This window comes from Batrachochytrium dendrobatidis, assembly GCF_000203795.2.
Source record: "Batrachochytrium dendrobatidis JAM81 unplaced genomic scaffold BATDEscaffold_16, whole genome shotgun sequence".
NCBI classification, from domain to species: Eukaryota; Fungi; Chytridiomycota; class Chytridiomycetes; order Rhizophydiales; genus Batrachochytrium; species Batrachochytrium dendrobatidis.
In genome coordinates, this window is record NW_006281114.1 from 486,794 (window position 1) to 508,394 (window position 21,601).

The 21,601-nt window shown below is 40.6% G+C and overlaps 12 protein-coding genes across 12 annotated transcripts; 7 read left to right on the plus strand and 5 right to left on the minus strand.

Moving 5' to 3' along the window:
* Positions 1-5: 5 nt before the first annotated feature.
* BATDEDRAFT_20982 (uncharacterized protein) lies at positions 6-2,128 on the plus strand (the record flags this gene model as incomplete). Its single annotated transcript, XM_006682313.1, has 9 exons — positions 6-79; positions 244-509; positions 597-688; positions 770-899; positions 979-1,252; positions 1,346-1,579; positions 1,647-1,758; positions 1,848-1,967; positions 2,041-2,128. 9 exons carry the CDS (start codon positions 6-8, stop codon positions 2,044-2,046), a joined length of 1,308 nt encoding a protein of 435 aa, XP_006682376.1. The 3' UTR covers positions 2,047-2,128.
* A 189-nt stretch (positions 2,129-2,317) lies between these two features.
* BATDEDRAFT_20984 (adenylate kinase ADK1) lies at positions 2,318-3,623 on the plus strand. Its single transcript, XM_006682314.1, has 4 exons — positions 2,318-2,405; positions 2,579-2,682; positions 2,880-3,148; positions 3,214-3,623. The coding sequence occupies exons 1-4, from the start codon at positions 2,333-2,335 to the stop codon at positions 3,464-3,466; spliced, it is 699 nt and encodes a 232-aa protein (XP_006682377.1). The 5' UTR covers positions 2,318-2,332; the 3' UTR covers positions 3,467-3,623.
* A 78-nt stretch (positions 3,624-3,701) lies between these two features.
* Positions 3,702-4,867, minus strand: BATDEDRAFT_20988 (uncharacterized protein). The gene is made up of 4 exons (XM_006682315.1): positions 4,752-4,867; positions 4,632-4,672; positions 4,190-4,525; positions 3,702-4,077 (listed from the first exon to the last, which is right to left on the minus strand). Exons 1-4 carry the CDS (start codon positions 4,828-4,830, stop codon positions 3,757-3,759), a joined length of 777 nt encoding a protein of 258 aa, XP_006682378.1. The 5' UTR covers positions 4,831-4,867; the 3' UTR covers positions 3,702-3,756.
* A 148-nt stretch (positions 4,868-5,015) lies between these two features.
* BATDEDRAFT_92210 (uncharacterized protein) lies at positions 5,016-5,246 on the minus strand (the record flags this gene model as incomplete). The annotated part of the gene is made up of 1 exon (XM_006682482.1): positions 5,016-5,246. The coding sequence occupies one exon, from the start codon at positions 5,244-5,246 to the stop codon at positions 5,016-5,018; it is 231 nt and encodes a 76-aa protein (XP_006682545.1).
* Positions 5,247-5,922: 676 nt separating this feature from the next.
* BATDEDRAFT_92196 (uncharacterized protein) lies at positions 5,923-7,068 on the plus strand (the record flags this gene model as incomplete). Its single annotated transcript, XM_006682439.1, has 1 exon — positions 5,923-7,068. The coding sequence occupies exon 1, from the start codon at positions 5,956-5,958 to the stop codon at positions 7,066-7,068; it is 1,113 nt and encodes a 370-aa protein (XP_006682502.1). The 5' UTR covers positions 5,923-5,955.
* A 130-nt stretch (positions 7,069-7,198) lies between these two features.
* On the plus strand, positions 7,199-9,271 carry BATDEDRAFT_28154 (uncharacterized protein; the record flags this gene model as incomplete). Its single annotated transcript, XM_006682358.1, has 1 exon — positions 7,199-9,271. The coding sequence occupies one exon, from the start codon at positions 7,199-7,201 to the stop codon at positions 9,269-9,271; it is 2,073 nt and encodes a 690-aa protein (XP_006682421.1).
* Positions 9,272-9,610: 339 nt separating this feature from the next.
* BATDEDRAFT_92197 (uncharacterized protein) lies at positions 9,611-11,998 on the plus strand. Its single transcript, XM_006682440.1, has 2 exons — positions 9,611-10,169; positions 10,244-11,998. The coding sequence occupies exons 1-2, from the start codon at positions 9,620-9,622 to the stop codon at positions 11,929-11,931; spliced, it is 2,238 nt and encodes a 745-aa protein (XP_006682503.1). The 5' UTR covers positions 9,611-9,619; the 3' UTR covers positions 11,932-11,998.
* Positions 11,999-12,137: 139 nt separating this feature from the next.
* BATDEDRAFT_37509 (uncharacterized protein) lies at positions 12,138-12,904 on the plus strand. The gene has a single exon (XM_006682404.1). It carries the CDS (start codon positions 12,343-12,345, stop codon positions 12,718-12,720), a length of 378 nt encoding a protein of 125 aa, XP_006682467.1. The 5' UTR covers positions 12,138-12,342; the 3' UTR covers positions 12,721-12,904.
* A 770-nt stretch (positions 12,905-13,674) lies between these two features.
* On the plus strand, positions 13,675-14,400 carry BATDEDRAFT_37510 (uncharacterized protein). The gene has a single exon (XM_006682405.1). It carries the CDS (start codon positions 13,735-13,737, stop codon positions 14,245-14,247), a length of 513 nt encoding a protein of 170 aa, XP_006682468.1. The 5' UTR covers positions 13,675-13,734; the 3' UTR covers positions 14,248-14,400.
* Positions 14,401-14,800: 400 nt separating this feature from the next.
* Positions 14,801-17,556, minus strand: BATDEDRAFT_92209 (uncharacterized protein; the record flags this gene model as incomplete). Its single annotated transcript, XM_006682483.1, has 5 exons — positions 14,801-15,898; positions 15,959-16,534; positions 16,668-16,846; positions 16,926-17,052; positions 17,179-17,556. The coding sequence occupies 5 exons, from the start codon at positions 17,554-17,556 to the stop codon at positions 14,801-14,803; spliced, it is 2,358 nt and encodes a 785-aa protein (XP_006682546.1).
* A 526-nt stretch (positions 17,557-18,082) lies between these two features.
* Positions 18,083-18,877, minus strand: BATDEDRAFT_28159 (uncharacterized protein; the record flags this gene model as incomplete). Its single annotated transcript, XM_006682359.1, has 3 exons — positions 18,083-18,391; positions 18,482-18,738; positions 18,778-18,877. The coding sequence occupies 3 exons, from the start codon at positions 18,875-18,877 to the stop codon at positions 18,083-18,085; spliced, it is 666 nt and encodes a 221-aa protein (XP_006682422.1).
* A 1,544-nt stretch (positions 18,878-20,421) lies between these two features.
* Positions 20,422-21,201, minus strand: BATDEDRAFT_28160 (uncharacterized protein; the record flags this gene model as incomplete). Its single annotated transcript, XM_006682360.1, has 1 exon — positions 20,422-21,201. The coding sequence occupies one exon, from the start codon at positions 21,199-21,201 to the stop codon at positions 20,422-20,424; it is 780 nt and encodes a 259-aa protein (XP_006682423.1).
* Positions 21,202-21,601: the final 400 nt, after the last annotated feature.

The window sequence follows — 21,601 nt, forward strand, 5'->3', positions numbered from 1 at the left end:
TCAAGATGTTGAGTGCGTTGGCGATATTCAACGCAAAGGGAGATGTGCTTATATCCAGGATATACAGACCTGACGTCAGGTGCATATTCTTGTCATTTGAGCGTTTGTACTTTTATTCAATGCTGATACAAAACATAGTCTTTTATCAAAATGTCCATCTTGAATGGTTTCAATATGAGACTAATTGCAAGTGTATCTTTGCCCATCAACCAAACTTAAATATGGCAACACTATTACTCAAAGACGGTCCGCAGCAGACTTGTTTCGTATTCATGTCGTTTCAAGCACAGATATTCGCTCTCCACTTCTCACCATTGCCAACATGACCTTTTTCCATATCAAACACGAGAATATCTTTCTAGTCGCCATTACAAAAAGTTCCAGCATCAATGCGTGTATGGTCTATGAATTTTTAAACAGGATTGTTCGACTTGGTGTGAGTTACTTTCGTACATTCAACGAAGATGCTGTGAAAAGAAACTTTACCTTGATTTATGAACTATTGGATGGTGAGTTGCATGCTCCGCTCATCAGATTTCATTTGTGGTGGGTTGCTTGTTTTGAAATACTGATGTTTGCATGGGTGTATGCTGTAGAGATTTGTGATTTTGGAATTCCACAAAACACCGAGTCGGAAACTCTCAAAATGTATATTACGACTGAAGGAATTCAATCTGACCGAGCAGCTGTATGTTTAATATGCATGATATGTATATATAATGACACGGTGGTATTGTATACATTGCATGTACTAATACAAGGGTATTAGAATGATGGATCTCGTATTGCTATTCAGGCTACTGGAGCCGTATCGTGGCGTCGACCGGATATCAAGTATCGCAAAAACGAAGTATTTGTTGATGTTATTGAAAGTATTAATCTCATCATGAGTCCAAAAGGTAGTATGCAGGAGCTTTTGGTGAATGTTGATGCTACACCACCCATCTCCATGACTTGAATTGACTGATTTGGATTTAGGAACGGTTCTTAGATCTGATATATCTGGAAAAATTGTCATGCGAGCATACCTTACCGGTATGCCAGAATGTAAATTTGGGCTTAATGACAAAGTGTTACTAGAAAAGGAAGGCAAGCCAGTGTCGGGCAACCCACACTCTTCATCCACAAGCAAAGCCTCTACATCAGTCGAGCTTGACGATTGTCAGTTTCATCAGTGTGTCAAGCTTGGTCGATTTGATTCTGATCGAACCATCAATTTTATTCCTCCAGATGGAGAGTTTGAGCTCATGAGGTAAGAAAGGAGATTGACAATCACGTTGAAAAAATGACTATTTGAGTCAGTTTTAAAATACATTGAATGAAATGGGCTGTATATCAATGTTAGGTATAGGACGACGGAAAACATTAGCCTTCCATTCAAAGTGCATGCGGTAGTGAATGAACTTTCGGCCACACGTGTCGAGTTTCGAGTTGCCGTGAAATCGCTTTTTTCCAGCAAGGTGTATGCTCAAAACATTATCATCAAAATTCCAACACCTCTTAATACTGCATCGACAAAGATTAATGTGACGGCAGGCAAGGCAAAGTATAATGGAGCAGAGAACTGCATGGTTTGGAAGTGGGTATTTGCTCTAGTGTGTAGAATGATACTTTGGCACCAAGTATTTATTTATTTTATTTGAAAGGATTGCACGATTTCAAGGACACGATGAGACGCTGTTTAGTGCAGAGGCAGAGCTAACTTCGACAACTGTAAAAAAGGTGTGGTCGCGACCCCCCATCTCACTTGATTTCCAGGTAACAAACGCTTATAATGACTCTGTAGTGTCCTGATTGGCGGGGTGTAGATCTAATCTGTGATGTGATTTGAATACAATTGAATCTAGGTTTTAATGTTTACAGCATCTGGACTGATGGTTCGGTTTCTCAAGATTTTTGAAAAAAGTAACTATCAGAGTGTCAAATGGGTACGATATATGACCAGGGCAGGATCGTATCAAATCAGAGTATGTAGTTTGTTTATATAGCACATGGATAATGATTCAAGCTAATTCACATGATAATGGACATGATCACTAGTTTTGAAAGGATAATCAAAGTAGAACTCGTTATTGATGATGTTTTAGATTTTTCAAAATGAATAAACCAAAGCCGTTTGATACTTTAATGAGTTGAACTAGAACACAGAATTGTCTGATAACAACAAGACTCATTCAATGGCGTGATCATGTCAGACATGACTTGATTATGCGTAAAATCAACGTCTTTAACAAAACAATCCATTCAAGACGATTACAGAAAAATGTTTCATTTTACGTGAATACGGCTGTAATTTATTTTGACAAATCATTCCAGTGACGAATTAGAAACTATGGGTGCTCTTCAGTCATCAGTATCTGCTCCTAAAAACAAGGAGCTACGCATGGTCATCATGGGTCCTCCTGGTAAATTACACTTTATTGCATTCGATCTAGTTGTTGGTCATTGACCTTTTGTAGTGACCACTTGGTTTGCAGTCCAGTCATTCGTATTAGTAGTGATGTTCTACTTGGTGATTGCTACATGGCCATCACTTGATTACTTGAATTTAATCCGCTTGTGATGATGTGTTGAATAGGTGCTGGAAAAGGTACTCAGGCTCCACTCATCAAAGACACTTACTGCGTCTGTCATCTGGCCACTGGTGATATGCTGCGTGAGGCTGTTCAGGCTGGATCTGAGGTGAGTAGTCTCTTGAACACCTTTGTTATTCACTGCTGTTGTGGTTGATTCTACTATTTCTGCCAAATGGCTGATCTCACCCATCTCTAGTGATTTGGGCTTGAATCCATAAAACCATTTGGCAGAAGTCATATTACTATCACTGCTGTGAATGTCCATGCTGACTTGGCTTTGTATGATACAATTGCTTTAATCAGCTTGGAAAGCAAGCCAAGAAGATTATGGATGCAGGCGGTCTAGTCAGTGACGATATCATGGTTGGTCTGATCAAGTCCAACATTGACAACAATCCCGAATGCAAGCGTGGCTTTATTCTTGATGGTTTCCCTCGAACTGTACCCCAGGCTGAAAAGCTTGACAGTATGCTTGAAGCTAAAGGCAAAGGATTGGATTCTGCTGTTGAACTGGTCATTGACGATTCGCTGTTGGTTTCTCGTATTACTGGTCGCTTGATTCATCCTGCTAGGTAATCTTGTTTATTGTGGATCTGATCTGTATGGTTTAAACTCTTTTTTAATTTATGGTTTGAAGCGGTCGTTCGTACCATCGTGAGTTTCATCCCCCCAAAGTTGCTGGCAAGGATGATGTCACTGGAGAACCTCTTATTCAGCGAACTGACGATAATGCTGCCACACTTACTAAGCGTCTCGAGTCTTATCATAAACTGACTGCTCCTGTTGCTGATTACTACAAGCGTCGTGGTATATGGCACGGTGTTGATGCTGCTCAAAGTACTAAGCTCGTGTGGGCAAGTCTAGAGGCTATCTTTGCAAAGACCACGTAATAGTCAACATTTCACAAGAATTTTCGACAATTTGCAAGGTGCTTTTTTCTAGATCGATACAATCCCAACCAAGATTGCACTACTTTCAAACCCATTTTGATCGATTGTTGAGCATCCTAATTTTGAAATTTTAATGAACTTGATTTAGTCTTTTTCATATCTTTAGTCATGTATTTGAATGTATATCACGTCAATATGCAACTCTAAAGTTTATCAAGCACATATAGAGACGGCTGGGCTAAATATGGTGTTTATTCCATGATAAAAATCAAAAGTATCGGTCGTTTAGCTCAAGCCTTGTGTTGAGTAGAGTTGAAACTACCAGCAACATATCCAGCCGGCAAAGCGACTTTTCCTTTCAACAATCTTTCCAAATAAGCAATTTCTTCCAAACTAGTAGCTTCGCTAAGAGCAGTTCGCAATCGATCAGCTTCTTCCAAAGACAATGCACCGAGCGATCGTGGAGCTGACAAGGATGCAGGAAGATTTTCGCCAGGCTCAAACGTTTTTACCTTTGACTCCTTGGTTGTCACTGACAATGGAGCCGACAAAGAAAGTAAAAGGTTTGCACCTTTTTCACCCGAAAACAACGCAGCAGCTTCTAATCGCTCCTAATACACCATCAACAATGGTGTAAAGCATCCATAGCATAGATCCAGCACCACATTAGCACTGAATTAAACCATTACACGAACCTCGATCAACACCAAAAGTTAAATCTACCTGTTCTCTCACTCGACGGAAATCCAATACTCGCACAGAGGGACATCGGTGTACCACAAACAGTCGATACAGTTTCATTGACGCAACAGGGTTATCCAACAATGCCAAAGTTTCCAGTTTTTCAAACCCAAGCAAAGCGTCCAAATCACTCAACCCCTCAAGTTGATTATTGGATAGAATTAGAGTGCGCAAGTTGGGAATGTATTTTGGCAGATCCTTATCGATTTTAGTAATTCTGTTTGAAGAAAGCAACAAAGTTTTCAATCGAGGCAAATGCGGGATTGCATCTAATCGAACAAGAGAGTTGTTGGTCAAATCAAGAGTATCGTTTTGATCCTATAGCATGCATGTTAGTTTATCCCGTTTATAACTGCAGTGTATTGGATTCAAATTCTCTTGGATTATTAGACTTGATATTCATATTCAATTCTGTTAAACTTGCCTTGGTCAAGGTCAAGTTTTCAATCCGCTGCAACTTGTGTCCTATAGAGTACCATGCATACAACAGTTGTAAAAGGTCAGTCCAATCGACTCTATACAGTCAACCTTTTTGTAACAGTACCTCGCAAAATCAACTCTCTTTCTCCAATAGGGTTGATTCTAGAAGGAGACGTAGTGAGTAACTCATAATCCAACTTCATCTCTAGTCTGTTGTGTAGTTCAGTCCTGTTGTGCAAGATCAAAAATAATCCCAAATGTTGAATATTTTAGACAAACTACAAAATCAAATTTGAATGGGTTGCAATTTTAGCTGTTTATTCACTTGTCGATTCAATTATAATATTAGTTGAATAAATGAAATAGTTTAGTCTTTAAAAGTGTTGGATTAGTAACGGCGATGATGACGAAAACCACCACCAAAACCACCACCGCCAAAACCTCCAAACCCAAAACCGCCATGATGACCATGGAAACGCCTGCGTCCATATCCACGACGTTCAAGATGATTGTTGGTAGTTTCATCCAATTGAACAGATCTGGTTTGAAGAGTACTTGGACTAGAAGTAACAACCGACCCAACAAGAGTAAAAACGAAAGCAGAAGTAGCGAATTTCATGATAGTTAAAAGTTTAATAAAATGAAGAATAATCTAATAAATGGATTGTAAGCTGATGTAATTTATAATGAGTTGAATACGCCATTTAAATAGATTATTTTGAAACACAAGGTGGTGAATTGACCTGCTTATACCACGATATCGAGTGTATCAACTGGCTGGTAGTACAAGAATCTGGTGTTTTCAATATGCAATGTTAGAGTGCTGTAACTGAAAAAGCTGTGGTGGTTGACAATCATTACTCTATCAGGTAGTACCAAGTCTACATTTTCCACAGAAACAGCAATCATGTGTAAATCAATGCAGCTTGGCTATTGAATTTTTGTTGGTTTATACATTTGATGTTTGTGGATGGATCACCACTTTATTGGTGTTTGAATAGTCTAAGCATATCATGGCTCTGTGGTTGAACAGGATTTTTATAGTATTTGAAATAGTCAATACATGTCGACTAGACTTGATTCATGCGAGTATACCAAATCTACTAAAGTTGTATATTTGAGATACGACAGTTGACTATTTGTGATTAGTATTCACATAAAATGAGATTACATGAGAGGATGGTCAAGCCATTGAGGGTTTTGTAAACTTTTAGACGATCAGGTTTTAGATGCACTTGAACTCGAGATGATATCAAAATGAGCGACTTTGTTCTAGTTATCAAGTCAACTTCACAAGCTCTGACACTACATCAAGTTGCATATTGTTCATGAGTAATCGGGACAAGAAAAGACAGCGAAAACAGCAGCAGCAACAGCAACCTGCCAACTCACAACAATGGTCCAACCAGACTCCTTTCCGTATTTTGGAGAGAACGTTTAAACGACGACAGACTCTGCTAAAGGACTTGCAGCCATTGCTTTTGGATTTGGATTTAGAGAGTCCATCCACATCATTCAAAACTGTCGAGCTATCTCCACCCTTGATACTGTCTGAACCACAACTGGATGTTCCAGGAACGACAAGAGTGATTGAACTGACAGACATTCCAGGTCTTTTTATATTAAAACGAGCGATTCCACCATCATTACAAAGACAACTGGTGCAAGAGTGTCTAGAAAAGCATTGCAAAGTTCCTAATCTGTCAAATCTAGATGCTCATTATTTGATTCCCAACATAGGCATATGGAAAGTATATCAACAAAGTAAACGGCTAAACCATGCAGAGTTGATCCATCCTAGATCCATTGAGAATACCGAGACTATGGAATCAACCACTGCAGATGGCGCCATGAAGATAGATCCACCTACTGATGCCATGACAGCACCAAAATCAATGTCAGTAGATGCTGTGATACACCGACTCAGATGGGTCACTCTGGGTCATCAGTACGACTGGACCAGAAAGCAATACCATTTTGATCGATTGCATGCATTTCCAGATACTATAGCCACCATCACACACCAGATTTTGGCATTCACACAAGAGCTGACAGGATACTCGTCGAGTCAATGGCGTCCAGAGGCAGGAGTGATTAACTGGTATCATCCAGGAGACACACTTATGGGACATCAGGACAGGAGCGAGGTAGACATGACAGCACCGTTAGTCAGTTTGAGTGTAGGCTTATCTTGTGTATTTTTAATTTCTCCTTGCGAATCCAAAGATATTACGCCTACTGCGATTCGGTTAGATAGTGGAGATGTTTTAATCATGAGCAAGAGTGCCAGGAGAGTGTTTCATGGCGTGCCATTGGTCATTCCAGACACTTGTCCAGACTATTTAATGCATGGAACAGACAGTGAATGGAATGCATTTGCTGAATGGATGGATCATTCTCGACTCAACATCAATGTGCGACAAGTCTTTCCCACTATATAACACTTGCATAAGCTCATTAGAAGCAATAATAAATAAGATGGACGAATGAGATCTCAGTTTAATCGAGTTTACACTTTCCTCAACTGCCATCATCACTATTAGTTTCTATTCCATACAAGATTGTATATACATGCCCAATCCACAGTTAAAATCAATCCATTCTACTTTGAACAAGAGAGAAACCAGCCCCTTGTTTGATCCGATTATCTACAGGCAGACCATCCAGTCATCCCCTTCATTGCTATCCAAACTGACACTAACCCAAAGACTAGTAGCCCATGATGGATGTGTAAATACTCTGTCCTGGTCTGAAGATGGCTCGTTGCTTCTGTCTGGGTCCGACGATACTCATATTGCTTTATGGAGATATTTGCCTGGTGACGACAAGCTTCCAATTGCATTCAAGGAAATTGCAGGATCTACTCGACTGGTTGCACGGTTGGCAACAACACATACAGCAAACATTTTCTCTGCTCAGTTTATGCCCTTGACCAACACAACAATTGTCACTTGTGCAGGCGATGCCACGATCAAGTTGTTTGACTTGACTCGATCATCCCAATCGGTTACAACTATTACTCTAACATCTGATGTGGTAACTACTAGGGTATCAAACTATCTCAGACAGACATATGATTGTCATACAGATCGAGTCAAAAAGGTGGTGACTACTCGATCTGATCCGTATTTGTTTTGGACGTGCTCAGAGGATGGAACTGTCCGTCAAATAGATACAAGAGAAAGGGTACATAGTTGTACCTATCAATCCTCTTGTGCAACTCCACTGATTGGATTTCATCGACCCCTGAATGCCATGGATATTGATGCGAGTGGGAGATACGTTGCAATCGGTGGTGACTATCCTTCAGTGATGCTGTTTGATCGCAGATACATCAAAGATTGTGTTGAGCAATTTCGTCCTGAAGGAATCAAAAGTATCGACAAGGATTCGTGCGTGTCTGGTATTGCTTTTAGTAAAAAGGGTCAAGGCTCGAGAGAATTGGTTGCGAGTTGGTTAAACTCATTTGTATTTTTATTCCAGTGTGATGATCCCCATACCCAATCTAGTAAACAAAGCAGTCATCCAGCTGGTCAGTTTGAAGACGCTCCCCATACGACTAAACGACAGCAAACGCCTGATGTATATAATCAAGAGTACAAGCCTGAACAGACCGATTCAACACACTCGTCCACCACATTAGAGCATATTAAAACTGGCTCAGTATCCAATGACATGTCTGATTCTAGCCAATGGGAGGACATGTCTGATTCTGATATGGATGGACATTATGTTCATTCATACTGGAGCGAAGATGACGATGATTTCCAGCCTACATCTAGACAAGAAAGTCATTCCAAACACATATCTGCGCCTTCTGTCAGCTACGCCCGTGCATACAGAGGTCACTGCAGTTTGAATACAGTCAAGGATGTGTTTTTCATGGGAGGTCGTGACGAATACGTTGCGAGTGGGAGCGATGATGGTAGCGTGTATATTTGGGATAGACAGTCTAGTAAGCTGGTAAGTTTGGTATATGGGGATAGTGAGACAGTCAATGTGGTTCAGGGACATCCATATCTTCCTGTTATAGCAGTTTCTGGGATTGATTCGTGTATCAAGGTGTTTGAACCTGTTTCACCACTTGTTTCTACTGTTGGACCTGGGTTCAATTGTAACCGTGTTGTTACAAGTGTGCAAAGACAACGAATGCGACAGTATGCGGACATGATTCATCAGCATGCACCAGCGTTTGATATGTCTGTTTCACCCAATGCCATTGGAGATGACGACTTGGTGAATGCTCGTGGAGCAGAACTGCCATCTACAGAACAGAGGTTGAATCAAAACGAGGATCAAGAGCATCAAAACAATCATAACAGTACTAATGAGCCAATGAGTCATCCGTTGGTTGTAGACATTGATGATGAGTTGGAGGAACTGGGAAGTAGCTCGCGTTCGTATATACCATCGCTCATCGAGGTATTTCCTAGAAACGTGTGTACAGGACGACATCCATCGCTACCCAACGAGCTTTCTCAATGTGAATATGTAACACGATCAGGACATAAATGGAGCGGAGTATCTAGTTTAATGGAGCATGCAGAGCAAGTGGTGACTGAAAATGAGACTAGAAGAAGTCGAGGATATCAGCAGCAAGTGATGCGAAGAGGGTTAAGACCAGGTCAATGTCATATGCAATAAATTCATATTATGCACAATAAAGTGAATTTTAAAACAGTTTACATTTCTGTTTCAATACATTCTTGACACTTTCAATCTTTTTGAGATATGTTGAACTAGAACTTTAAAGAAATATTTAACAACGATTGTTTATTCGGGAACCAACCAGTCATTACAAGAGTTTCATTTTACGTGAATTCGATTGTAAACTACTCGACGCATTCGAGTGTATTGAAGCAATCAATTTGTAGTAAAATATTATTTATTTTGAAACAAGACTGCCGGATAAACACAAGTTTTGTTTTACGTGAATACGGCGGTGGTTGGAATTCAAAGTTTATCGACTTGGCGTTTCTATTGTCAACTGTCATGAGCAATAACTATCCTGGAATACCCTTTTCTGGTCCTAGGCACAGGAGTGGTTGCTCTGCCTGTGGTGACCACTCCCACAATCAATATCCAAACTATATCTATTCCCATAGAACTCTTAATGCTGGACTAGCCTGTACTGCTAAATCGTCCATGAACACATTGGATTCTACTGCAAGTAGCAGCTCTGTCACTCGACCCTCACCAGTCAAGTCTTGTTTAAAAACAGCGTATAGGAGAAAGAGTATGCAAGCCATGAGTGGGTCTTCCATCAAGGGGTCTGCCTTGTCCAATCGGTCTCGACCAGTTCAACAGTCGAAACTACAGTCTGCCACCAATACAGGCCATGATCGATCACACATTCCTATCCCTTGTTCAAAAGCATCCAATGCATCTTTAAGATCGTCTCCATCAATGTCCTCATTGGTGATGGCTGTACCTGCTGCAGGTTTGTCCCATACAAATGCATCAGGTTTGCCTACAAGCAAGCTGCCAAGAGCCATTTCCCCTCTCAAATCATTCACTACTGTATCATCTGAGAAAGACCATGGTAAGTTTTAACTGTACATGACTGTCTATCATACTGTTTAGTTGAGCTGGGTATTGAACCAAATAATGATGTAGGCCATGCCGAGTTAGATGAGGGTTGCACTGTTTCAGATTTGGCTATTGACACTTGTGCCATTAAAGATCCACTTGAACCTACTGAAAATATGGACAAGGATGGCGGCATGTACCGTAACACCTCAGTTGCGACACTTGTGGATTCATCCGAGATTCTTTCTCATACACCCACGACGATTACTGATGCAGATGAGGAGCGTGACTTATTTTCTAATCATAGTAGCTTGACTAATGTGGATGTGACGATCGAGTCGGATCAACATGTATCTGTTGATCATAATACAGACTCCATCGAGCCGACTTTATCCGTTTTGGAGACTGATGCTACTAAATGTTTACAAGACGATTCATTTGTAGATTTAGCAAGTCTGCAAGCGGTTGATACAGTTGATCATCTGGATACGTGTGAGCAATCTTTGAATTCTGATGTTCGACCAACGGAAATGGATCCAATTCAAGCGACAGACATTCAAGAATCTGATGCTGTAGATCAACTGGCCAGTTTGGATCTAAACATACCACCAACTGGATCACTAGACGATGCCTACTGCCTACTTGAGCCTTCATTGTCAGAACACGAAGAATTTGAGCAGGATACAGAAGTGTTTTCAAGTAGTGTTAGCAATGTGGATGTAGCTTTGACCATGGAAGTATTGGACAGTGTTCAGGCAGTATTGGACGGGTCTAGTCATGCCTATCCAACACATCGAGAAAAGAACAAGAATGGTGACATGTATTTATTATCAGGTACAAGATTATTGGAGGTGGAAGTGATGGACGAATTTGGAGAGCGCCATATTCAACCAGTAGCTATGGAAGGGGCCAATACAAGTGCAGTATCGATGGTGTTGAAGTCGGATGGTGTTGCTAGCATTAGCAGTGGGTGTGGAAGTGCAGGAAATCTTGTTCTTTCAACAACCATTACAGATAATATTGATGATGATGACTATGTGGCACGTGGGTTTGAGGAGACTCAAGGATTGTCGCCTATAGCATCTGTTTCATCACCCTGTTCGAATGTCTTGCAAGTAGTTGATTCTCTATTTGAAGGACAAGATGCGCGCATATTCAAGTCAGCAGAGCAGACAATTCAGCCCACATATTCAAATCTATCAACACATGATACTGTTACGTCACCTAGGACAAGCAATGCGACGCCGGAATCACTTTCAGCAGCCACGGCTATAGCATTGGCCAAAGCCAAGCAAGACTCGACACGTGAGTTTCGTCAGCGCACGTGGCATATGTTACGAGATCTAGAAGGATTGGAACAGCTGTTGGCAGCAAAGTACGATGAGCTGGTATCGATGCATCGGTTGTTGCGATCGGCACGACTCACAATGAACCCATTGCAAAAAGGAGAAGAATCACCACAGGTTCAACTCAAGCAAGCGTACATCAACACATCAGGGGATATATACGACATATCAAGCAACATAGTAGCATCGTGGACACCAGTAGCACGATCGTGTGTTGATGAAATGCTCAAGGAGCATTTAGGGCGGGCATTAACTAAAGTGGAGGCACTTGGATTACAATTAAGAACCGTGACTCGACGCAAATGGATGGATGAAAGTGACTATGACGATGATATGCAAGTGGTCAGTTGCGTACGAAACGTAGTGGAGGCGACACGGGGAGCGCTAAAAGACTTGCAAGCAGCACAGCTACGACTTGGAGAGAATTAAGTTTTGAATCAGGCTTGTGAGCCGATAATCAACACATGCATAATAAAAAGTGATGACAAATACTTGGAAGAGGGGTTATTGCGAGCCTATTCAATTAGTACGAGGCGCAGGTCGGGGACTCGTGGCGGCGGCATTGAACTAATGCGCATATTAAAAACTTATATAAGAAAGCAACAAGAAAAGTATTGAGTAACCAAGATGTTTGTTTTGACTGCAATTGCACTTTCATTGTCAGTGGCTTCTGCTGCTACAAACCATGTTGTTACCACGGTTGGATTGACCTTTTCACCTGCCAAGATCAATGTCAGTGTTGGTGATACTGTCACTTGGAACTTTGCTGGTACTCACTCTGTCATCAAGACTGCTGATGCTCAATCGTGTGCTGCTGTGCCCAATGCTTTCAACTCTGGTATGAAGGCCGCTGGCACTAGTTTCGTGTGGAAGGCTGCTACGGCCGGTACTGTCTGGTATGCGTGTGGTATCCCTGCTCACTGTGCTGCCAACATGAAGGGTGTTATTGTTGTCAATGCTCTTGCTGGTCCTGCTCCTGCTCCAGGTGCTCCAGCACCTGCTCCTGCTCCGGGTGCACCTGCACCAGGCGCTCCTGCTCCAGCTCCCGCTCCAGGTGCTCCAGCACCTGCTCCTGGCACATCATCCGAAACTGCTCCTGCTTCCGCTCCCAGTGCTACTTTTGCTCCTGCTGCCGCTGCCAAATCAGATGCCCAACTCAATGGCCGCTCCGCCGTGGCTGCTGTCGGTGTTGCCGTTGCAGGTCTTTTGATGCTGTAATTCTATCCAATTCATTTTGAAACATCACTTTCCTAGTATTGTTTTTATAGGACTCTTTGAATTGATGGATGTTATCCATCTATACATGCCCACTATTTAGTAGACTTGTATATTTGTTCTACTTTGTATTATCAATCTAATAAAACAGCCAGTTCATTCAATTGCGTGTTTCCTTTGTAGTGGCTTTTCAAGCTTCAATCGATATTTTTTTGCCGTGATTCGCGAGCACCACTCAAGCTTTGATTTGGTGGCAACCTTCAACACAAGACTGCTACAATGCATCTTTGTGTCCGATGGCAATGGCATCCTATTCAGAGTATAGATACATGGATTAATTTACTGAACTCGCTCTATTTTTCTTTCCCTCAAAGTTATTTATTTTTAGAAAGACTTGTGCTCATTTTATTATTACGAACCTGATTCGTTGTCCACTAGCATCTTCAGTAGTCATCCAATCCAATCCAATCACTCATTTATATAAGCGCTTATTCTATATCAATGAAAATTGCCATATTTATAACCATGCTATGCATGAGTATTGTTGGTGCTCAACAGCAGCAACAGCAACAGCAACAACGACCCGCGACCAATCCACAGCGTGCTAATCCCAATGCTCAACAACAATCTCCCGGTGCTCAACAACAACAGCAATTTCCCGGTGCTCAACAGCAACAACAATTTCCCGGTGCTCAACAGCAACAACAATCTCCCAATGCTCAACAACAACAACAATCTGCCGGTGCTCAACAACAACAACAACAATCTGCTGGTGCTCAACAAGGTCGTCAGCATATGGTTTCTCTCCAATCGAACACGTTTAGTCCAAATATGTTACAAATCAGTTTAGGTGATGCTGTTGTATGGCAATTCATTCAACAGGTTCATACTGTTACTCAGGTTCAAGATGCCACTTCTTGTCAGCCACTTCAGCGTGGGTTCGATTCAAGGCCTGGTCGCGCTCCACAAACACATAGACACGTCTTTACGGTGTTGGGAAATTATTGGTACGTGAGCATGATGCCCGGGGATTGTCAAAAAGGAATGAGAGGATTGATTAGAGTCGTCGAAAATGCTGGTGCTGGTGCTGGTAATGGTGCTGGCGCTGGTAATGGTGCTGGTATGGAGAATGGCATGGGCAACGGTATGGGTAATGGCATGGGCAATGGTATGGAAAATGGTATGGGCAATGGCATGGGAAATGGCATGGGCATGGGTAATGGTATGGAGAATGGTATGGGCATGGGCAATGGCATGGGGTCTAATGCTACAAACTCGTCACTTGGTAATCCTGGTGCTGCTCCGTCTCCAACCTCTACTGTCATTTGTCCAGCTGGATATAAACAAGCTCCACCTGGCTCTCCACCACCACCAGTCGATCCAAAGCACGATCCAAGTATTCCAGCCGAGTGTGTCAAATCAACTCCCTCCTCATCATCTAAGCTTGCTGTCATAAATCTCGCGAGCTTGATGAAAAGTGTCGGTATGTCATTATTGGCCACATCCGTACTCTCAGTTATTTTTGCATAAGTTCAAGCTTCGACCAAATAGTTTTGCAATGTCTGCACTCATACAAGTATTTTTGTCGATCTTTTCTATTTATTATACTTCTATTTACAGCCGTATTCACGTAAAATGATACACTAAATAAGCTAAAATGCATAATAAACGGCCAGTTTCATGAAATAATCATTTCACCCAATTCAAAGTATTGTCTTGTAAACCCTTGATTGACTGGTTTTTATCTGTACGCATTCTTGTAGAATTGAACAAATGTTTACACCACAATTCCAATCAATCTCATCCTTGATACTTGTTTCATTCACAACTCAATACTGACATTCGGTAATCATCATGGAACCAACCGTTGCATTCCCGGGATATGTTGAACTAGAGTACAACATAACTTGTTTAATGCCATGACCGTACCAGATATTTATTTGTTGTGCGTAAAACCAACGGTTCCAATAACATAAATAGTCAATCCACTGCAAAATAGATACAAAAATGTTTCATTTTACGTGAATATAGCTGTATTTAACTACTTCACTTGTCATTTATTCCTATAGTTTTCATAAAAATCTCAATGCTTGACAGATTGCTCATCACAGCAGGATACTCTTGAATATTCAATACATTTTGTTTGAATAAAAGGAATCGTAATCAATTCAGTAGCAGTATATCGTGTATTACCACTGGCATCAATCCCCACAACTCGAATCTGACAATAATCGGCATTGGATAGATCAAGTGGGATACTGATCCGATACATGCCAATAAACGCACTTCCCAAATACGTGCCATCCATAAACACTTCACATCGACCCATGTATGGAATCTGTGTAAAAGTCTCCTCTACTCTGATATCGTACTCCCATGTAATCGTCATCCACATATGGCGTGAATCGGTACTGACCTGCGCGTTATTTACTGTGATGGAACGGGTTTGAATCGATTCGGAAGCCATATCAACTGTGAGCAATGGAAACAAAGGAGATATAAATATCTCACCAACCTGTACAGTCATACAGCATTCGTGAGCAAAGTTTGCGTGTTCCATTAAAGGCGTTTTGAATGGGATCATGACCACTCCAAGTGTAAATGGACATGTCTGTTTACTGGATGGTATTACACCATCACCGATCTGGAATACCGTTGTGTGCCAAAGTAAGGCATCTACTTGTAGTTTGTGAGTCTCTGTTGCATAAATAAGTCGAGTTCCATAATGTGGGTGATGGATTGATAATGCAAGCATGCCATCATTGTCAAACTTGTTTTGTAGTGGTAAGCAGTCGCTAGTAAAATCCATAGTGTATCGCACACGAACGTATACTTTAGATTGCAAGTCCATGTCAAGGTCAAATACTTGAAAAAGATACCCAGTAACGGTGTGATGTGAACTGGATTGTGGATGTAATTCTGTAAATGAAAGTGTGGCTTGTAATTTCAAGATAGATCCACCCAGCCATGCGTTTCCAGTCACCACGTCACTTGTTTGAGTAGATCCAGGTATATTTTGAAATGCAATCCTTTCAACAACAGTTGATGGTGGTTGTACCGTTTTGGAGTGCAAAGGTAAAGGTAAAATGGGACATTTTACTATATACCGCGATGTCTTTGTACGATGGGTTGGTGGAACACTTTGACTTGCAATATGTGACCATGATGCATTAAAAACAGCCTATAACAGATATATTTAATACAACTGTATATTGACAAGTCAAAATATTCAGATACATACCTTTCCATGAATAGAATAGTTTGTTCCAAATCCTTGATCAAAGCACGAATAAAACCATTGTAGTGGTTCTATTAAAGGTGAGTTGTATAAGATGGACTGACAAGCAGCTGGACGCGGCGAGATATAGTCTGCTACACATCCGACGTCATCTGCATCAATCATTGTCCCTCGTTTTTTAATCTCGACCGGTTTAAGCTCATTAGCATCTTTAACCCAATCGGGGTCCATTGTTTTTTGCTCAGCAATACTATTTGTTTGCTCGGGATCAATCACATCTACATCTACATTGCACCAAAATCGCTCTTCAACCTGTTTGAATGGCGTCTTTCGCATATACTCGTATGTCCATCCAGGAGCAAAAAGCGCACACGAAGTACCCGCACTTTGAATCACTTTCAACGCTTTATGGACATTAAATCCACCACCACCATAGGTTTTTCTTCCCCATACATCAATTCCCGTATAAATACGTGACGGAGATTGTCCATGTGATGATGCAAGCTCAGCACTATTACAAGGACCTTCCTGTTTCCATGTATAGTTTGTAAATAACGAATCACACGCATCAAAAAACATCTAAACTACCAAAAACAAGTTAGATTCAAACTAAAATTAATGGATTACATGTCTATTTTGAGCGAGTTGAATGCATAGAAGAAAAGTATAAGCTTGCCTTGTTTTCATTAGTTAAACCATCCTGCCAATCCACTTTTCCCGACCTGGTTAGCGAGTCATAAAACATGACTTGGCCTCCTGGAACTCGACTATGCATTTGAGCTGTTAGGTAAGATAAAAAGTGTGCCATGGTTTCAGCATGCAAGGGCGATGAAAGATCCGACTCGATATTGATGAACCAGCCTTCAAACCCAAAGTACAGTGCAAGCTCCACTAATCCATATGATTATAAACAGGCTTTAGTCAAATACATCAAGTAGAGTTGGTATTATTAAAAAGGCGAATGTGTTACCCATCTTGTCAGCATAATGAGGCGAGAATTTCATTGCTGAATTGGGACTGTCTGGAGTATACGCTGGACCATATATAAGCTTCATTGTTTCTAGTATCCCGTCTTCCCATTCAGTGATGAATGTAGCCTATCAGACAGTACATGGTTTGTAGTTAGAATCAACAGATGCTTTGATAAGATGTGAATTGAACTCGGTAGATGTTACACTTGCATAAACTTTGACGCCGTTTCTATGAGCCGCTATTATCCATACCACAGGAGGAATGCTAAATCGAGCATGACTGAAATATATAAATTCATCAATGTACTGCCAGTACTGAATGGTATAAATGGGTTGATGAACATCATTTATCAAGCCATAGTTGCCTTGAATCAAGGCATCTTGGTGGATATCGTATCCACCACACATATCATGACATACAGCAACTTTTTTAATATTGGTTGCATTTATACTATTGCAGTTTTGTAAAGCTGATTGGTAATGTGCAGCTTTGTTCAGACGCTGAATACACCGTTGTTGAAGTGGGAGAGTGCAGCGACCAAATGGATCTTGAAGTGGAGTCCAGTCATCCAGATGATCCATTGACTTTAATGGTCTGCTGGTTGGATATGATTCAGCAACAGTATTCATGATTGATGAATGGCAATTCTAAAACAAATAATCGGTCTTGGCATGGAAATGGGAAACTCGATGGATTTGATTGTATTCGCGTAAAATAGAATGAAACAATTGTCAATGCTTTTTAGTAAATCCAATATTCTTGTAATGTTCAATCTTTAGTTTTTCAGAGTGAGTATTACAAGTAAATGTTGGGCAATTGCATGAAGGCAGCATTTGTATTCTTGAAACGTGTAATCTTGAACTAGAACGTATCTGCAAGCCTTGAGAACATCAAAACAGTTGAATCCAATATATAGATTACAATGCACGAATCTGGTAACTGTAAAAAGTGAGGAAAGAGATGGCTCAATTGTGTTGTATCATAATGGCCGCTGTCTTTAAAGCCAATTTATAATAGAGAAGCGCAGTGGACATTCAAACATTGTTTATTTCAAAGATGGCCATTGCAAGGTACAAGTTAGATTACGTGAATACAACTGTAAATTCCACTTGCAGTCGAGTCCACATCATCGAGATTCAACAGACTGGATCACCTTCATTTGTTCTTGCGAGTCTCCTTTTCTGGAGCATGAGTAGCATTCAATGCACTCATGATCACTTTTCCGCTATCCATCATCACTATGATGGGAATAAAGATCCAAAACAAGTTCATAAAGATAAAATAGAAATAAAAGTAGAAAGGATGGGGATTGCAGTGTGGAGCACCTTCTGCGAGAGTGGTTGCATAATAAATGATATCACCGTAGAGCTGACCAAAAGAAATGGAAAATAAAACGAGATGGCGCTTGGAACAGTTTTTGTAGATCATGCAGCAAGCAATAAAGCAGAGCGGACCCCATATATACTAGAGTATAGTCAATGTTAGTCAAGAGTTTATCATGATAGTGATGAAACAGGCAGGATACTCAACAGCAGTAATTGCTTCAATCCACACGATAGTTTGATCTGACGTAATATAGCGAGAGTCTGACAGTGCATACTCTTTCCAGAGCTCAGCCATAAACGAGTTTCTGCTGGCAATGGTCTGATTGAAGGCTACATAGTAACCCTCAGTAATAAAATGAATGCCTGAACATGCCAAAAACCAGAGAAAGATTAAACGAGTGCCGAGTGGAGCAGAAGATGCTTGAGCAACCTTGCTGGACTTAGTCTTGCTCGAGTAGTGGGGACTAACACTGATGACTCTGTAGCCTATAACCATGGTTATAAAAATGATTGAGAAGAATATACCCAGGATTTGCAGAGGAGACCAAGTACGGCCACTGTAGGATGGGATAGAGAGAGTGCGAGGATAATAGGGATGAGGAATCATGTCAGAAAGAGGGGCCATAGTAATGGTTGATGTTAATCAGGGTTAACAGATTGCAAGCTCAAGATTAGAGTTGCAGATGAAAATTCTGCTGGTTATGAGTGACATTCTTGTTTAGTGCTCCATTTTATGCAAATACAACAATAGTTGTCCAACTGCTTCAACCATTTACAGATTGATTTTAATTTGACCCGAACAGTAGAATCGATTCCTCACAAGTTCAAACTGTGTCTCTCAATTGATTTGTAAAGTAGCAGTTTATTTGAATGTCAGTTTACCTGTTACTGGATCTATTGCTGCTTCAACTCCCATTTCTGTCAGTATCTCGTTTGGAACTACTTTTCTCGCTTCCAGCGATGCAATCAACATTTGGTTTTCTCTGTTGTTTTTGGTCAGATTACGCACTGCAAACAGTGCATATTCTCGTAAATCTGCATCCATCAGTAAAAGGGTAAATCAAAAATGCTCATCATTGACTGAAAATCCGTAAAAAATACAACTAAAGTTAACCTACATGGATTCAAATCATCGATCACGCAGTAGTTGTCAATGTTTAAATCCAATATAAAACAGATGACCATTGGTGATGAGATTGTCATGCAGTATTGATTTACAAGTGCTGACACCAAACCACAATGTATTTGACAAACACACCTAACGAATATTACCGTATAATTGGTTTCAATCAACATCTACGGCCATACACACAAGAAAATACCGGATCCCGTTCGATCTCCGAAGTCAAGCTTGTGATGGCTCAGTCAGTACTGTGGTGGGGGACCACACGGGAATACTGAGTGCTGTAGTTTTTGCTAAATTAGCAATCTGATCTCGTTTTGGTATTCTGGATCAAATCTCAACTTGAATCTTGATGATGGTTGTGTTGAAACTGGAAAGCAATGTCAACGGTTGGAATATGGTATACTGCTGCAAATACCACGACGATCCACACTTTGTTAGTATGTCTGATCATATTGCACCAATCGACCACTATACGATCACTGCATACATCAACATGTGTATGATCAGTCAGACTATTAGTGCAACCATTTTGATACCACAATCAACGAGTCAAATTGATCGAGTTGGTCGGATCTGGTCAGATCTGATATCAACACACATGACTATTGTTGGTATTGGTGTTGCATGTGTCAATACGATATGACAAGCAATATCATATCGACACAATACACACATGCATGTCAGCATCATCAATGTGTACAACTATGCAATATACAATCAACTGTATTGTATTGTATTGGAAATACAAGTGCCAATGTACATTATGATATGATACCAACCAAGACTGTGTACAATGATCAGATACAATGCATGTACATCCAGTATCCAATATCAATTATATTGTATTGTATTTTATTTTATTCAAACAAAAATACAATAAACACGGTTGAAACCAGTCCAGATTAGCATTCAAATCAATCAAGTCAATTGAATAAATCGGATCGATCGTCACATCTGGGTCAACCCAACAGTAATCCAGTCTTATAGATCCGAGTTTCTTGTACTGAAAAATGTTCGATTGAGTTGCATTATAAGCGTTTAGTTTATGGCGAGTACGTCTCATCCAAAAACTCCATTTCATCATCTGATGATGATGATAAACTTTCATAAAGTTGTGAATCCTGGATACCACTAGTAGAGGCTTGCACAGATCCTGACTGTTGGTTTGGTACGGAACTGCGAAGTGTGTCGACAAGTTTCATAAACTCGGGATTTGATTCCACATAGTCCAGGTAGTAACTAATTGATTCATAATTGATATGCTTGCCATACAAGCACTCCACGAGTAATACTTGTATTTTAGCAAATTTCCAACGAAGTTCAAAATATTTAGAGCCAAAATCCATACACTTTTTTTGAAGTTCGAAAAGAATGCCATTTTGAGTTTCGATTTCAAGTTTAAGCTCTCTAAACTCTTTAAGCTCTTTCTTGTACATTAAACCATACTTGTCTTTGCGAACCTTGCGAACCTTGCGACTCGAATACTTTAGCTTTTTATATAGCAATTTTGTCCATTGCTCTTGGTCAATTTTTTCCAATTTTAGCGATTCGTACATTCCATATGTTTGCTCATAACTTTCCTTCACTCGTGCGTATTCTTGGATCAAATCTATAGTACTCTCTGGAAGTCTACTAAAGTCAACTGAATTTGTAACTTGTGCATTGGGAGCCATCCAAGGGTCAGGATAAGTGCCTGTAGTTGCACTGGGAAGAGCTGCCGAGCTAGATTGGGTACTTGTGGTCGCAGTGGGATTGACTGGGTCAGCAATAGTAACCGAACAGACGGCCAGGATTGATGACAGCACAACAACTGTGAGTTTCATTTACTGGGTTGGTTAAGCAAGTTGTAGTGACTGTCATTCAACAGGTCGGTTCTTGAATTGTATTTATATCTGTTATTGGATGAACAGTATTAAAAGCATACTGAATGGCCGTCCTAAGGAATTAGTGTTATCAGGGTTAGGTTTGATTTATCGCCATCAATGCTAAAGTTTGAAAGAATATCCCTATATGATCGTCCGCAGTTTCGGTTGAGCTATTGCTTGTGTGAGTATTGTATAGCTGATTGACTGTGATTTCACCCTTTCCACCCTAAAAACGGCCAATATGCCACAATACAGTCAAGTACAGATCAAGCAGAATGATGGAATGCTTGGCATACAGTTGTTAGATGGTCATTAGTATGTGTGATATTGTATGCTTTTCAAGTGACAAATGATTGAC

Excerpts from the sequence above, each read along its gene's own strand:
- BATDEDRAFT_20984 (XM_006682314.1), top strand. The coding sequence starts at position 2,333 with ATGGGTGCTCTTCAGTCATCAGTATCTGCTCCTAAAAACAAGGAGCTA. Across the intron at positions 2,406-2,578 it reads GGTCATCATGGGTCCTCCTG|GTGCTGGAAAAGGTACTCAG; the intron begins GTAAATTACACT and ends TGTGTTGAATAG. Across the intron at positions 3,149-3,213 it reads CGCTTGATTCATCCTGCTAG|CGGTCGTTCGTACCATCGTG; the intron begins GTAATCTTGTTT and ends TATGGTTTGAAG.
- BATDEDRAFT_20988 (XM_006682315.1), bottom strand. The coding sequence starts at position 4,830 with ATGAAGTTGGATTATGAGTTACTCACTACGTCTCCTTCTAGAATCAAC. Across the intron at positions 4,673-4,751 it reads AAGAGAGTTGATTTTGCGAG|GACACAAGTTGCAGCGGATT; the intron begins GTACTGTTACAA and ends GGTACTCTATAG. Across the intron at positions 4,526-4,631 it reads AAAACTTGACCTTGACCAAG|GATCAAAACGATACTCTTGA; the intron begins GCAAGTTTAACA and ends TGCATGCTATAG.
- BATDEDRAFT_92197 (XM_006682440.1), top strand. The coding sequence starts at position 9,620 with ATGAGCAATAACTATCCTGGAATACCCTTTTCTGGTCCTAGGCACAGG. Across the intron at positions 10,170-10,243 it reads ATCATCTGAGAAAGACCATG|GCCATGCCGAGTTAGATGAG; the intron begins GTAAGTTTTAAC and ends ATAATGATGTAG.
- BATDEDRAFT_37509 (XM_006682404.1), top strand. The coding sequence starts at position 12,343 with ATGAAGGCCGCTGGCACTAGTTTCGTGTGGAAGGCTGCTACGGCCGGT.
- BATDEDRAFT_37510 (XM_006682405.1), top strand. The coding sequence starts at position 13,735 with ATGATGCCCGGGGATTGTCAAAAAGGAATGAGAGGATTGATTAGAGTC.